The sequence below is a fragment of the Muscardinus avellanarius genome (assembly GCF_963383645.1).
Source record: "Muscardinus avellanarius genome assembly, chromosome: 20".
NCBI classification, from domain to species: Eukaryota; Metazoa; Chordata; class Mammalia; order Rodentia; family Gliridae; genus Muscardinus; species Muscardinus avellanarius.
In genome coordinates, this window is record NC_137806.1 from 5482998 (window position 1) to 5498741 (window position 15744).

Consider the following 15744-nt stretch of genomic DNA (forward strand, 5'->3'; position numbering starts at 1 on the left):
GACTTGGGGTCTGGGGTAATTTTTATTGTTTTGCCCCTAAATGTCACCAGTTCTTTTGTTCTTGCTGCTTTTAAGAGTATTTCCTTGGCCTCTATGTTGGTCATTTTGATTATTACATGTTGTGGGGAGGTCCTTCTTTGACCTTGTCTTAATGGTGTTCTGTATGTCTTCTGAACATGTAAGTCCAAGTCTCTTTCCATGTTTGGAAAATTCTCTGAAATTATTTCTCTGAAGAGATTATGAATACCCTTGGTTTATACCTCTATGCCTTCTTCAATGCCTTTTATTCGTAAGTTAGGACATTTCATATTGTCCCATAGTTGTTGGATGTTTAGGTTTTGTTGCTGTAATGACTTCTGTATGCTGTTGACTGTGCTTTCAGTTTTGAATGAGCTATCTTCTAACAATGATATTCTATTTTCCATTTCATCTAATCTTCCAGAATTTTTTTCTATTGCTATCTTCATTTCATTTATTGACTCTTTCATTTCATTCCAGACCTCTTTCTGATTCTTTCTTAGTGTCTTCATTTCCTCTTTCATTTTCTGTACACTTTCTTTGAGACCTTTCATCATATTGTAGATCAGGATTCAGAATTCTTCTTCCATTTCTTGTAAGTCAGTATTCATGATTTCCGTTGTTTCTTCACTATTCCTAGTTCTCATATTTTCAAGGTTTTCATGCTTGTTTTTCTGATATTTTGGCATGTTCTGTGGCTATTATGTCTAATCCAGTCTTAGTAGTAGGAATTTAGAAGTGTCCGCAGGTAAGCAGTGCTTTTTCCAATGGTGAGGGTTGGGTGATGATGGAGGAGCTGAAGTGATGGGTGCAGGAGTCAGGTAAGGTAGAGGATATGATTAGGTTGAGGAAGAATTTAAGTATAAGGTAGTATCTGGTTGAGAATGAAAGGAGGTTAAGTAGTAGGACTATTGTAGTTAGTAGAATATTTAAGTATGGAGATATGAAACACCTTGAGTATTAAACAAGGAGACACAGTAAAGGAAAAAAAACTTTTGAGAGAATAGAGTAGTTAGGCTAGAGTGAAGAAGTTTGTAAAAGGAGTAGGGGAGAAAGGAGCAAACAGACATGAATAATGTAACAAAACAAAGATACAAAAGCTAACTACTATACATTAAAGATAAACAAACAAAAACCAACAAAAAGGGGAAAAAAGAGTAAGAAAGAGAAAAAAAGACAAAAATAAAATAAGATAAAAAGTACTAAAGACTGTGTGAGAAAACAAAGTAAAACAACTAAACAAAACACCCAAGTAAAAGGAAAACAAAACAAAACAAAAACAGTCATACTAATTTATGAATATGGGGCAGACCTGCATAATATCTGAATGTCTGATCACTGTGGTAACTTCTGGAGTATTTTCCAATGTCTTATTTTCTCTGTACCCCATTTTCAGCTTCTGAACCCACTCTCTGAGTATTTGTGTCCCTATCTCGCCTCTGACAGCTTTGCGTTTAGGTGTCAGGGCGTCAGGAGTCACTGTTAATGAGTTCTGTGCAAGTCCCTGGTTCTATGTATTTCCAGCCTCTAGTCTGTGCCTTTGCACTCTCCACCTATAGCTCAGACCTGTGCTTCCCTACCTGCAGGGGTGAAGGGTATCCAATTTAGTCTTGGAGTGACCCCCTGTGGCCCTGTGCAGGTTTTGTGCCTTGAGCACCTTTCCTATGTCTCTGGACATTCTAAATTGGACTAGCCTGCTAGGTCCCATGGTGTACACTGGTCACATATGGTTACCACCATGTCCCATGGCACACACTAGGTGCATGCCAGCTCCCATAGCTCATCTGGGCACACACTGTTACCTGGCTGCCCTGGTCTGGGGCTCTGGAGAGTGAATTTGACTTGCTGCTGGGTCCTATGGCTTTTCTAGGTGCACATGGTTTCCTGGTCCCCTTTCAAGTCTCTGGAGGACTTTCTGTGCTGCTGCAGGTGCTGCCTCTGGTGAGAAAATGGTGCCTCTCAGATGCTCAGGTGCAGCTCACTGCTTAAGATGTTGGAGCTCTATGCGACTTTCAAACTCTTGGGTTTTTTTCTGAATTTCTTGGGGCTGCCACTCCAGGACTCGTGGTTTGGGCCTGCGGCCTGTGATGGTGCCGGTGGCTGGCCACGTCTGCAGCAGGTCCTTCCACTCTCGGGCTTTTTTGCAGTGGATCTTGCAGGTCAGAGTTACTGGATTCCTTCTGCCGTGGTTCTTGGATCTGTTTTGGGTTGTGAGCTATATTTATTTTGTTTATTAAGATGCTGCCTTCTCAGTAGTTGAACTTTGTTTCAGCTACTGAGATGTGCTGCGTCCCACCATCACCATTTTGTCTCTTCTATATTTTGAAACAGGGTTTCACTAAGTAGCTGAGGCTGGCTGTGAACCTGAGACCCTCCTGTTGTGGCTTCCCCAGTTAGAACAAATAGTTCCCAGCTATTTTAAATTTTTTGAGGAGCCACCATATTTTTTTGCCATAGCAGTTGCACCATTTTTTGGTGCACAGACAATTCACAAAGATTTCAATTTCTCCCCATTCTGGCCAACACTTGTTACCTTCTGTTTTGTAATACTAGCCCTCTGACCAAGTATGAAATAGTGAATTTGACTTGCATTGCCCTAATCATGTTGAACATCTTTGGTCTATTTATTGGACTCTTCTACATCTTGACAGAAGCGTCTATTCAAATCCTTTGCCCATTTTTGTTGTGTTGTGTTGTGTGGCACTGGGGATTAAACCCAAGGGCATTGTACCTCTGTGCTATACCCCAGCCCTTTTATTATTTCTTGAAAGAGGAGCTCACTAAGTTGCTGAGGCTGGTCTCAAACCTGCAATTCTCCTGTTTCAATCTCCCAGCTACTGGGATGACTGAATGTGCCACCATGCCCAACTCTGGCCACTTTTAAATTGGTTTGTTTGGTGTTTTGATGTTGAGTTATAGGAGTTCTTCATCTATCCTGGGTACTAGCCCCTTATGTAACATAAAACTAGCAAGTATTTTTCTGCATTCTCTGGGATTGTTGATTGTGTCTTTTTGATGTACGTGAGTTATTCATTTTGGCAGTTCAATTTATTTTTTCTTTTGTTCCTGTGCTCTTGGCATCCTATTCAAGAACACATTACCAAATCCAATATAATAAAGCCTTTCTCCTATTCTTAAAAGTTTTATCGTTTTAGCTCCTATATTTAGGTCTTTGATCAACATCAAGTTAAATTTTCTACAAGGCATAACGGAAGTGTCCAACTCCAATATTTTTTGCCTGTAGACATCCAGTTTTCCCAGAGTCATTTGTTGAGATCCATTTTCTATTTGTAACACAAAATAATTCAAGCAGATAGACCTTAAATCCTTCCTTCCTGGCACTCGGTGTTTCTTGATTCCACTTCCTTATGTTAGTTCTAAAATAACTACATTTCAGTTTCGAGTCGTGTCATCACAGATTTTTATTTTAGGATCTAATGATGGGACCTGTATCTGCTGCTTTCGTGACTGTGCCGCGTTCCCGTCAGCCGTGGCACTCCAGATCCCAGGGTCCTTGTCTTGCTTTGTCTCTCCCCGTGTACCACGCTCGCAGGCTGCCTGTGATCACGCTCTTGCCTCCTCAGGACTTTCGCTTGTTTATAATTTCCTCTTTGAAGTGTGTTGATGAGTATTCTGGACTGTGTGTTTGCATACGGGCGTGTGTGTGTGTGTGTGTGACTGAGGATTAAACTCGGGGGCATTCTACCTCTGAGCTACACTCCCAGCCCTATTTTTTTTTTGGTTTTGAGACAGGATAAGAGCCTCATTAAGCTGAGGAGGCTGGCTTCAGACCTGCCATCCTCCCATCTCAGCTCCCCAGGTACTAAATTACAGGCATGGGCCACCACGCCCAAGATGGACAGTATTTTTAAAGTAGGTACCACAAACCAGGCCTGGTGGCATACACCTGTGATCCCAGTGCATGAGAGGCTGAGACAGGAGGATCACAGGTTCAAGGCCAACATGCAGAAATTTAGCAAGACCTGATTTTAAAATAAAAAATAAAATAGGGCTGGAGGTGTAGCTCAGAGGAAGAATTCTCCTAGGTTGAGGAATTTTCTTATTTCCCACCATCAAAATAAGAAAGAAATAGGCCCTTTGATTTTATGTAATATAAACACGTGTGGTTTAGTGGTTCTCCCCCATTTCAGTCCTATGACACAACCATTTTGGTCCATCTCTTAACTGTATCAGCCTATTGGGCCAACTCACTGAGGGGAAAGACCTACAGTGAGTGCCAGGGTACCTCTCTCAGTCAGAACCCAGGGCTTGAAGCCTTTCTTTTGAAATCTGAACATTTTTATTATTTTTACTTTGAAAAATGCAAACCTTGCTTTGAAACTAGTATTGTCTTTGCTGGAATATGATCAGCATGCACACACAATCTATTAAATCGAGAAAAGCTGTACTCTGCGAGGTAATAAATGTTTACTGTATGCATGCTGTGTGCAACGCGTGTTCCAAAAGATAAACAATGAGAATAAGTGAATTCATGTTGTTGACTAGACAAACAGATGTGTTGCCTCTAGAACGTAGGGTTTTATATGTATCTTTAGCTCACCTTTATAAATAATGTTGGGCAGTTCTTTGGGGTTTTGTTTATTGTTTTATTGACTTGACCCATCACAGATGAGGGATGGCTGTGTTAGGAGCTTCCCACTACATGGTTTCTGTCGATTTGCCCTGGTAACGTGAAGTAATTTAGCTTTCCTCGATACTGTTTTACATCCACTACTGATTCAGTTTTTAAAAACCTCAGTTCCTGCGCGTTAGCTTTAAATTCTAATTTTATATTATGCTCATCATGTGGTATAAAAGGTGGTTTGGGCAGAAAAAAAAAGTTTTGTAAACTCCAGATAAGAGTTTGAAATAGAGACCAATGAGGGGACTACTTTCAGAAATATAGCTAGGATTTGGGGAACAAACAGAAATGGTGGGGACTCCACAGACTAGAATGTTGGGGAAACCTCATGACTGCTAAAGGACGAGGTAAAGAAATAGGGTGTGCTCTGTTTTTACAACTACTGTATTTAATTTTATTTCTGACATCATGCTTTCTGCATTTTATTTTCTGTGCCATTTTCTTTCGTTTGACAGATTTAAAAGTCTTTTAATTATTTTAAAGATAGTTACTGTAGTTATGACATTCAGCAATTTTGCTTCCACAACTTTTTTCTTTTCCAATGTGTGCAAATTTAAGATGGGGTTATAGGTTCCCTCTCCTAAATCAATAAACTTTTTTTAAAAAACCTTTTTTTTAAGATTCATTTTTTGCCATTATATTCAACTTTGTCCACATTTACCATTTAGGTTTATATACACATTAAATGTTTTAATGTACATTGTCAGATTCTCATGAAAGAGCCTCCCTATCCTTAAGATTTTACTTCCAAATCATCTATTTGGAGATCAGGGCATGGCCACCCACACTTGTAATCTCACTACTCGGGAGGCTGAGACAGGAGGATTGCAGGTTTATGGCCAGCCTCAGCTACTTAGGCCCTCTGCAACTTAGTGAGATCCTGTTTCAAAATAAAGAAAAAACATAGGGCTGAGGGTGTAGCTTGGAGGTAGAATGCCTCTGGGTTCCATACCTAGTACCACAAAAAAGAGGGGGTATACAAGAATGGTGTGCTTTTGAGACTTCACCTGTGGATGCATTTGTTACCTTTAAACAAATATGACAATTTAGCTGGGTTGGGAAATCTCCAATTACCTTTGAACCTTGCTTTTGAAGCGTCGTAGTCTGAGGCAGCTCCACTTTTACTGTTTTGTGTTACGCTGACACAACAAAGCCTGTTGATCTCCAAACTGGTTCCTCCCCACCCCCACAGTCAAGAAACTCTCTTTTTCTATTACCGTTTTTTGAATTGTTTTGCCTTGTTTAATATCTTTTCCTTCCAAAATAATTACGGTTTTCCAACCATCTCTGTTCTAACATACCTATTAAGCAGTCTTCCGTGATTTCAGTTTTTTGTGTGCCCACCGTGGGCTGCAGGGTGCCCTCCCTGGGCCTGGTTTTAACCAACAGACAAGAATCATGGCGCCTCTGCCTGCTTTCTCCATCCGCTGAGACGCCTGTGGAATCCTGAGCTTACAGCTCTGAAGACAAGGATACATTCTTCTAAATTAGCAGCACCACCATGCCAGGGTCCCGTAGCCTCCTGCTCCCGCTGGTTATATGAGACACTGAGAAAAGTCTGAAATATCGCGAGAGGTCCATGATTTATACCCTTGACCCACCGTCCTGTTTTGAACTTTTCTCAAACTCTTCAAATAAGCCCACCTCCTTAACTCACGTCCATGACTTAACATACCTGCATGTGAAGTCATTTTCCAAAACGGTTCTTGTAGAATTTGACACTGAACTCTTAACTCGAAATCATTTATATATAAGAGAACATATATCTATAGATACAGCTAAATCTAGATATATAGATGTCCTCCTGAACGTGTGATTTCTGTGTGGCGTCCACTGTTGACCGTCCCCTCCTCCTTAAAACCCTTCTGCCCCTTGGTTTTAATACCTCTTCTGTCCTGACTCTTCTCCAGATTAACCAAGAGACCCCTTTCCTGTTGCCAGCTTGCTCCGCTCTAACATTTCAGTGTTGGTGATGGCTTCTTGTCCCATTTTAGTCCTTTTCAAATCTTCCTGCCCAGTCTCACTTGTGAGTCATGTTTCCAACGCTTCCTTATTTGCTTACGAATTGCAAATCTGTTTCTAATTCTGACATGTCTTCTGAATTTCTGCCTGTGTTTCTGACAGCTTCCAAGCACGCCCAGCTAACAGTGCGCAAAATCAACTCTGGAGGAGTCTGGAATTTCTTTGAGAATCTGGTCAAAGAATAGCCTTCCCCCTCCGTACATGGGCACAGCGTCCTGCATGTCATTTCAGATGGCCTGAAGCTTGTGTGTCTTCTGAATTCATGGATTCAACTCAGACTGGCATAAACAGGGCGAAGTCCAGATCACCTCGTGCGGCCCTGGGGAGTCTTGCATCTTCTGGGCTCTCCCAGCCACTGGTTATCAATTTGTTCCTGCTCAGACACGCACTGTGTTCTGCAGTATATCTGCAGTCTATAACTCCTGCTGGGCCGCAGCTTTTGACTCTTCTGCTTCGATGGAAGTCCTCAGTCTGGTCCTGAGTTTGAAAATCCTGCTTTCGCTCGTTGGTGTTATAAGCGGGGCCTGCTCCCAACCCCGGGAGCTAAAAGATGACCTGTGTCAAAGCTGGCATTTTTTCTTCCTTTGCCCTTTCCCCATTTTATCCATTTGCTGATGAAAGGGGACCCAGCACCTGTGAATCTGAATTAGAACCGGTTCAAAGAAGACTTAAATGTGAATGCTTTCCCTCTGATAAGACGCCATCATGACCCTGAAGTACTAACTCTTAAGAGCCTTGGTTTCTTTGGGGAGAATCCAGGGCTTATTCCTGGATGCTTCTCTGATTTGCTAGCAAGTCAATAAGTATTTTTTTCCTTCTTCCCAAAGGCTTGTTCCAATTGATTCGGCAGGTTGGGCCAGGTACCGGAATTCAGTAACAGCACCCATGTCCTTCATGGATTTAGATACAAAGTCACACTTCCTAATTCCTAATTTACTTTTGCATGACTTAATCCAGTATAACCCACCAGTCTCTTCTTGCCAGTCCTTCTATTCCTACAGTGATAAATTAAAGGAAAAACCTGTGCTTGAACTAAAGTAATGTAACCCTACTACTGTGGAGCACCAAGCAAGCTCAGCAGAAAACTTCCATTGCTTAGCAGAATCTCATATCCAGAGGGCAGAGGCTCACGTACCCTGTGACATCACTAACGAGCTACCCATCTGCCCGACAGTACGGCCCTTCACTACTGCCTTGCAGGTTCTATCTATTAGTGTAAAAGCCTTCTCTCCCCGTGGTGCTGGGGATTGAACTCTGGGCCCTGAGTGCTGGGCAGGTGCCTTACCAATGAGCTACAAACCAGCCCCAAAGCTTGCGTTTCCATAATTCCGTTCACTCGACCAGTACCCTTCCTCCAACCTTTCTGGCACAGTCTCCTTTCCTAAATCGATTCCACCTTTGGTGATGGTGCAAACACCGGAAAAGTATGTCAAATCCTTGAACCCAGTGGGTGCCCGGACAGTTCAGTTTTCTCCTAGCTAAGGAGATCTGAAAGCTTGATTCTTAAAGCCTGTAGAAACAGGTATGATTCCATGAAGACTTGAGCTTTCTCTCTTTTCATTATATAAGGAAACCTTTAACAATAAACCCTCTTCTAATTGCAAGAATGGGGCTTTGAGAAAATGGCTCCATTCTGAGCTTCTTGCCCTCAGCCGTAGTATTTGTGGGCGGCACTGCCTGTTTCTGACGGGAACCCAGTGCGGTCAGAGTCACCGCCCTGGGGCGAGCGCCTGCGAGTGAGCTGGCACCGTCCTCGCTCGCCTGCTTATCCTCCTCTGCGTTTGTTGATATCTTTACTCCTTAACTGCTGGTATCCGTGGTCTTCAAATGGCTGGATCCAGGTAGAAATAACCTGGCCAGAACTGCAAGGCCTACCTCTTCCTCTCTGCCTGATTGTAGACTCTGCCTCTTTTGGGGTCCTGCCTGTACTTCCTGTCCAGCCAGCTGTGGTGGTACAGGCCTATACTCTCAGTACTTGGGAGGCTGAGATAGGAGGATCACAGGTTTGAGGCCAGCCTCAGCGACTTAGTGAGACTGTTTTAAAATAAAATATAAAATAGGACTGAAGGTGTATTTCAGAGGCAGAGAATCCCTGGGTTCCATCCTCAGTACCACAAAGAAAAAGAAAATAATCATTTAATTCTTAGGCTGCCTTGACCTAGTACTGCCAGATCCAGCCAGTTTATTTCTTATTAGTTACAATAGTAAACTCTAAAAGTGAGAAGAATTCACAAGGTTATCTCCTAATAACTGTACTGAAAGTAAATAATCATGAAGGGAACCATGGTGGTTCGTATTTGTAATCCCTGTACTCGGGAGGCTGAGAGAGAGGGTCACAGGTTTGAGGCCAAGCTTTGCAACTTAGTGAGATCTTGTTTCAAAAGAAAAAGAAAAAGGGCTGAAGTACATCTCAGGGGTAGAGAGCCTCTAAGTTCAATCCCCAGTACCATAAAAATAAAGCATGAAGACATTTAAAAATTTTTCTCCAGCTAGAAAATCCCACTTATAAGTAGGTCTGGACACATCTTACTCTTTTTATTGTTAGATCAATGTAACTCTTTAATTAAAGAATTAATTTATTAATTTATAATTTTTAGCATTATTTTTTTTGGTACTGGGGATTGAACCCAGGGACATTCTACCTCTCAGCTATTCCCCCAGCCCCATTTTATTTTTATTTTGAAATAAGGTCTCACTAGGTTGATTAAAATCTTACTAACTTGCTGAGGCCATCCTCGAACCTGTGATCCTCCTGTCTCAGCCTCCCGCTTGTTGGGATTTCAAGCGTGCGCCACTGTGCCTGGAAATTTATAAATGTTTAACTTTCCATCATCTTGAAAATTTTCTTTTTAGACCAGATCTTGCATCGCCACCATATGTTGAAAACACAGTCGGAACACACAGCCGTGGAATGTGCGTTCTGTGAGCTTTGTTGGTGGGGCAGAGTTTTGACACGCAATCAAAAGCCAGCGTGCTTTTGACCGGAGACCAGTAGGAGGAAGGTGTTAATTACCACGTTGCCACAAGGTTTATGAACTGGCATTAACATCTCTACAGGAGCAAAGGTGGTACAATAGGCACTTCTGGGCAGAGGCGAAGAGACGCATCATGGCACGCAGACTTCCTTTAGCAGCAAGCCTCCTGCTTTTTATTTGAGTGATATTGAGCAAGCGTTATTTTTAAAGGACACTGCTAATGGCATAACTACCTTACTGTCTCTATTATATGCGCAATTGAACCGCAAATACTTTACTTCTTGTCCTAGTGACTCAATGAAAGACCTTGGTTAATATGTTAATTCATCTTTTAAATCTATTATTGGCAAGCTGCAGTCAGCACTTTTGAGGTTTGGTGAACACTGCTGGATTTTTAAGAACACTCCCAGCGGGATTGAGAGACTAATTGCCCGCAGTAGTTACTTAAGTTATTTTTTAAAATCTTTCCAATAACTGCATATATACTGTTTTCTTGAATGCAACAATTATATCAAAGTCGGTCTTTTCAAATTAATCGCTACCATATTTTGGCCAATCTTCTCGATAGAATCCATGCTAATAAGGTTCCGTTTAGGAAATTTAATTTAGAGCCATCAAAGAAGTCTTAAGGATACAGCTATGCATTATAGGTCAGAGAGTCTGAAAAAATTTCAGATTCTTTTTTTAAGCGAAAACTAATATGGCCTACAGGTACTTTAAAACATTTTAGGAGCCACAGATTTGAGATTTAAGTACTAACTGCAGCGTTTTTATGAAGCTCGATTGTGACCTGCTTGAATACTAGCGTAGAATGAGAGGAGCCAGGAATTAGACTGATAGGATTAAGGACACGGTCGGTGAGTGGCTTGGGAGAAACGAGCAGCAGTATTAGTAACTGAGCCCGTGCCGGCCTGGGCCAGATTTCTGGGTCTACATCTGCGTATCAGACCACAGAGGCCTAAAATATACCCAAATAGAGCACCACAGAACTGTTAGGCTGCTTCCATAAAAAAGGGTGAATTCTTAAAGTGATTATTAAAAGAAGAAATCATATCTTAACTTTAAAATGGAAACCTAGTTACCATTAATTTCTGAAAATATTTCTGGAGAAAACAAGTTAATTACAATAAGCCATGAATGAGTTCCGCGTGCAGAGGCCGTAATATGTCACCACCAGCCTTTTTGGCAGAGGTTCTTAGCCTACAAGAATATTCTTCTCGTATATTAACGTCCCAAGAGCCTATATCTACACATCTTCTATTTTAGTCATGAAAATTGATTTCATAAACTTTAATTATGAAAAAATGACAAAGGTCATTAGAGGAGAATCAAATTTGTGATAAAATTTTTGAAGGACCTGAAAGAAATTTAGCAAGGAAATTATATGTAATTGGCTTCTTTTCACACTAATCTCTGGTACCTTTTATGACATTAAAACTGAGTTTGATATATTTTTTCTTATGCATACCTAAAAGGATAAAAGTAACTTATTTAGAATTAACTAAAGGAACATTTTAAATTAACTAAAGGAGCATCTGAAGTTAAACTAAGGAACAGTTTTAAAAAGAACAGAGTAATACACAAGACAAAAACTTAGGTTTAAATATCCCAATTTACTTTAATGCAAATTTATTTTATTATAGTAATAAGATTGTCATTTATTTAAGAAATCAAACTAATTCAAGAGAACAAAATTTTTAGGGAACAAAAGAACATTTAAAATACTTTATTTTTAGGCTGGCAATGCGTAGCTCAGTGGTACAGCTCTTGCTAGCGTACGTAAGAGGGTCTGGGCTTGATCCCCCGGGGCCAAAAACAAAAAACCTTGGTTTCAAATTTAGTGGCTTTTAGTGGGGGTGAATATCAGGACATGAACATAGTTTCAAATAGCAGAAACTGTTCTAACATATGTTTAGATTATGTTTATGGTGATATTTCAATTAAAATAATTTTAATGGTTTCTACTTACGCATGCATTGGAATCTGAGGAAGAGACGATTATAGGAATTTTGGTAGAAGACGGTAAGCGCCTTACGACTCCGGGTGGTTCTTGACCGCTCAGCACGACATTGTCCTCCCTCCGGAATTCCCCTGAAGACCGGAGCATTAGCTCGCCAGTGTGGACAGCATAGGAGTTCTTCAAATATTGGGTTTTGTTCTTAAAATAATCCTCAAACAAACAGGCTTCTGTCCTTGGTGGGAAGATAGCCTCTGTGGACAATGAGCACTGTGTCAGCACAGGATTGGTGTTAAATAATTGCTGGTTCTAAGCCGGCCTCAACAACTTAGTGAAACCCCGTTTCAAAATAAAATAAAATAAAATAATAAAATAAAATAAAGGAGAGCTGTGGGTGCAGCCTTTGTGCTCAATCCCCAGTATCAAAAAACAAATCAATAAAAATAAGTATCCAGAAAATCTGAAACCTTACCTCTTAGTTTAGAACTTTCTTTGCTGATGTATTATTTACGGAAATGAGAAAAACGGAACACCCGTGACGCATTTTGCTTTATTGCTATGTTCTAACGGGTAAATAGGTATATATTTTGTTTAGAGTTTGACACTAACATAGCCATCGGTTTGTATTTCTATCAGACTCTGGGTGGGTAAGTAGTAATACTTGCAGTTATTGTAACTAAATTCTGAGTATGATTTTTTTTTTCTCTCTCTCTCTCTTTTGGTTCACAAAAGCTGAAACTAGAAAAATTTTCCATGAACAAGAGGTGGAAAAGTGCCTGGTAACCCTTCTGGGTTCTGAAAATGATGGGACTAAAATTGCCGCTTCCCAAGCCATCTCAGCCATGTCTGAGCATTCGGGCAGCAAAGACTTCTTCAACACTCAGGGTAAGCAGCCAGAGGCGCTTGGGGGGTTTTAGGGGAGCGTACTGTAGCATGCACAGATGTTTCCAAGCCACATTTTTACCTTTCTGTATCCTTAGGGATTCCGCAGCTGGTCCAGCTGCTCAAAAGTGACCACGAGGAGGTCAGGGAGGCGGCAGCCCTGGCGCTGGCAAATCTGACCACCTGCAACCCCGCCAACGCGAAGTAAGGGCAGAAATCCCCCGAACCCACACTCTTTGCGGGGTGCTTGCCAACCAGGTGCCCTGCTTTTAATTTGGACTTTTAAGATAGTTACATTGTTTTTCAGATAGTTTATCTTGGGTTATTCTTCAGGGCCCCTTATGAATACAGAATCATCAGATTGACCTGTTCTCTAAAGATATTACGAAATCTTGACTGTTCCTGGGTTTGCTAAGAAACCGTGTAGGCAAATTGGTTCAGGCAAAGGTTAACTCTTTGTAGAAGCTTCTACTGAAAGTAAACCTGGATAATGCTGGAAATAAAAGAGACCGCATTGGGTAAATCTAGAAAAAAACAAAAAGTGCCATTTGGAAAGGATTTAATCGTCAGAGAAATATGGAGACATTTTAAGATGTCAATGAAGAGCAACATAGTACAGGCAAATGCAGCTAGAAGTCTGGAACATAAGAAAACACTTTTGTATAACGTATAACAAGCACTGTGTTGTGTGATTTATAGTCTTTTTAATGTGTAATCATCAAAATAATCTATCAACAGATGAGGAAATGAACTCCACAAGCTTAGCCAGTCTTTCTGGGTGCACACATTTTTTTTTCCCCCCCTGGGCCTGGGGATCGAACCCAGGGCATTCTATCACCGAGCTACATCCCCAGCCCTATTTTTTTTATTATTTATTTATTTATTTATTTATTTATTTATTTATTTATTTTGGTGGTACTGGGGTTCCTGGAAGCCCTTCTACCTCCGGGCTACATTCCCAGACCTATTTTATATTTTTGAAACAGGGTCTCTTACTCCAGCACGGCTGGCTTTGAACCTGCGCGATCCTCCTGTCTCCGCCTCCCAAGCACGGGGATTACAAGCGTGCGCCACCACGCCCGGATTTATTCTTTATTTTGAAACAGGGTCTCACTAACCTGTGGAGGCCTCACTAAGTAGCTGAGGCTGGCTGCCAACCTGCAATCCTCCTGACTCAACGTCCCAAGTACTGGGATTACAAGCGTGCGCCAGCCTGGCTGGTGCACATCTACTAAATAGCTGAGCTGGAAATTTAGTCAAGGTCTATTGATCTCTGAATGTCTTCTTTATAGAAGTTAAGATTGCCTTATAAAACAAGGAGAAATTTCTTGGAAGCAACTTTAATAACTAAAAACATTTTCCCTTTCTCCATCTCATTTGGTATGTGAGTTACTTAAAATTGTTTTGTAACATTATGGCCTTTTCTTAACTAGGAATGCATTCTCCCCTTTCCCCATCACAAACTTAATTTCTCACTTTCTTCCCTTTTTTCTACTTCCAGCACAAATATTTTAGAAGGCCTTAAAGATATCTTATGAGACCCTAATGAAAAGTCTAACAAAACTTGGTAAAAACAAAGCAAAAAGACATACCCACAGGAATGAATGTGTGCTTCCTCTGTGGCGGGTTTTCACCTTTAAAGTAATTTGGCCAGGCATGGGGGCACACACCTATAATCTCAGTACTTAGGAATCTGGGACAGGGAGGTCACAGGTTCATGGCCAGCCTCAGCAACTTAGCAGGGCTCTCAGCCACTTAATGAGACTCTGTTTCAAATAAAAAAAAATAGGGCCGAGGGGATAACTCAGAGGTAGAATGCCCCTGGGTCCAATTCCCAGCACTTCCCAAATAAAGTAATTGAACATTCTGGAATGGGTGCTCAGGGATCTCTACTATCTGGGCTTCTCCCTGAACGAAGCTCCCTAGTTATTCAAGTTTCCCAGACACTTTCAAATCTACTTCTTCAATTAACAGAACATTTAAAAAAAAAAAACCTGTAAGGGGTTTGAGTTAGCATATTCTAAAATCCGATCATCCAGGCCTGGGAGCCCTGGTGGAGGTCACCCGCTGCCCCCCAGGGATGTTTCCAGGACCCTCCCTTGGGGCTTTGATGCCTTTGCTAACCTCCTGGCAGGCTGCCAGCTGTTAATTTTCAACTGATCTGGTTGGCAGAGTCTTTAATTTCCTCCCGGCTAAAGTTTCCTGCCAATTCCTTCCTTTCTGTAAGTTAAAGGCTCAGATAGCAGGTAACCAGCTATAACAACTTTTATACAAAAGCAATAAAGGAGGGTCTCTTCTCTAAGGACGTATTCCGGCTTCTCCGAGGTCATTCTTGGCCCTCATAGTTCTCCTGTATCTTCTGCATATGTGAAGTTCCCAGGCATTCGGGGTTATGCATAGATCATAGTGGATGCAACCCTCCTACCTCCGGGCTACCCTCCCAGGCCTATTTTATATTTTTATTGGAAACAGGGTCTCTTAAGCCAGCGAGGCTGGCTTCAAACCTGAGCGATCCTCCTATCTCTGCCTCTATCTCTACAAGAGTGCGACACCACGCCCAGCGCTTAACATACTTTTAACAGACACAAATCCCTTTACTTACCAGGAAGCTCAGGTGGTGGAGTAAAACGATGAAGTGGGCCCTGAGATTTGCCGTGCGAGTTCATTCAACTTCCGGTAGTACTTAGCTTTAGGATTCGGTACTACCACCCTCTTGCCTGGGACGCTTTTCCCTGAAGAGCCCGAGGCTCATTCCCTCACCCCTCCTTGTCACTTCCAAAATCCCCTTGGCACAGAGGCCACCAGGGGCACGGCGTCGAGTCACACTGCACGGAGGGTGGGCGTCGTGGCACACCCCTGCAGCCCCAGCATTTGGGAGGCGGAGACAGGAGGAGCTCAGGTTCAAGGCCAGTCTCAGCAACCTAGCAAGACCCTGACTCAGCAAGACCCTGTCTCAAAATAAAACAAGAAAAAGGGCTGTGGATGTAACTCATTGGTAAAGGATCCCTAAGTTCAGTCTCCAGTACTAGAAAAATAAAGGGAGAAATGGGTGAAAATGGAAAGCAAGAAGTAATCACGAATTCTATGATTTAAAATTCATCTAGTTTAGCCGTGCGTGCGTGGTGGCGCACGCTTGTAATCCCCGCGCTTGGGAGGCAGAGACAGGAGGATCGCGCAGGTTCGAAGCCAGCCGCGCGCGCTGGCTTAGGAGACCCTGTTTTCAAATTAAAAAAAAAAAAAAAATGTGA

The 15744-nt window shown here is 41.8% G+C and overlaps 1 protein-coding gene across 2 annotated transcripts in view; it reads left to right on the plus strand.

The window, feature by feature from the left end:
* The window catches only part of ARMC3 (armadillo repeat containing 3), a gene marked incomplete at both ends in the record, with an annotated part of 97507 nt that overhangs the window by 43882 nt on the left and 37881 nt on the right, over window positions 1–15744 (plus strand). For both annotated transcript variants that reach the window (XM_080716880.1, XM_080716881.1), the window contains 2 exons: window positions 12347–12499; window positions 12595–12700. In XM_080716880.1, coding sequence (XP_080573006.1) covers window positions 12347–12499; window positions 12595–12700 — 259 coding nt within the window. The remainder of the gene's footprint in view (window positions 1–12346; window positions 12500–12594; window positions 12701–15744) is intronic.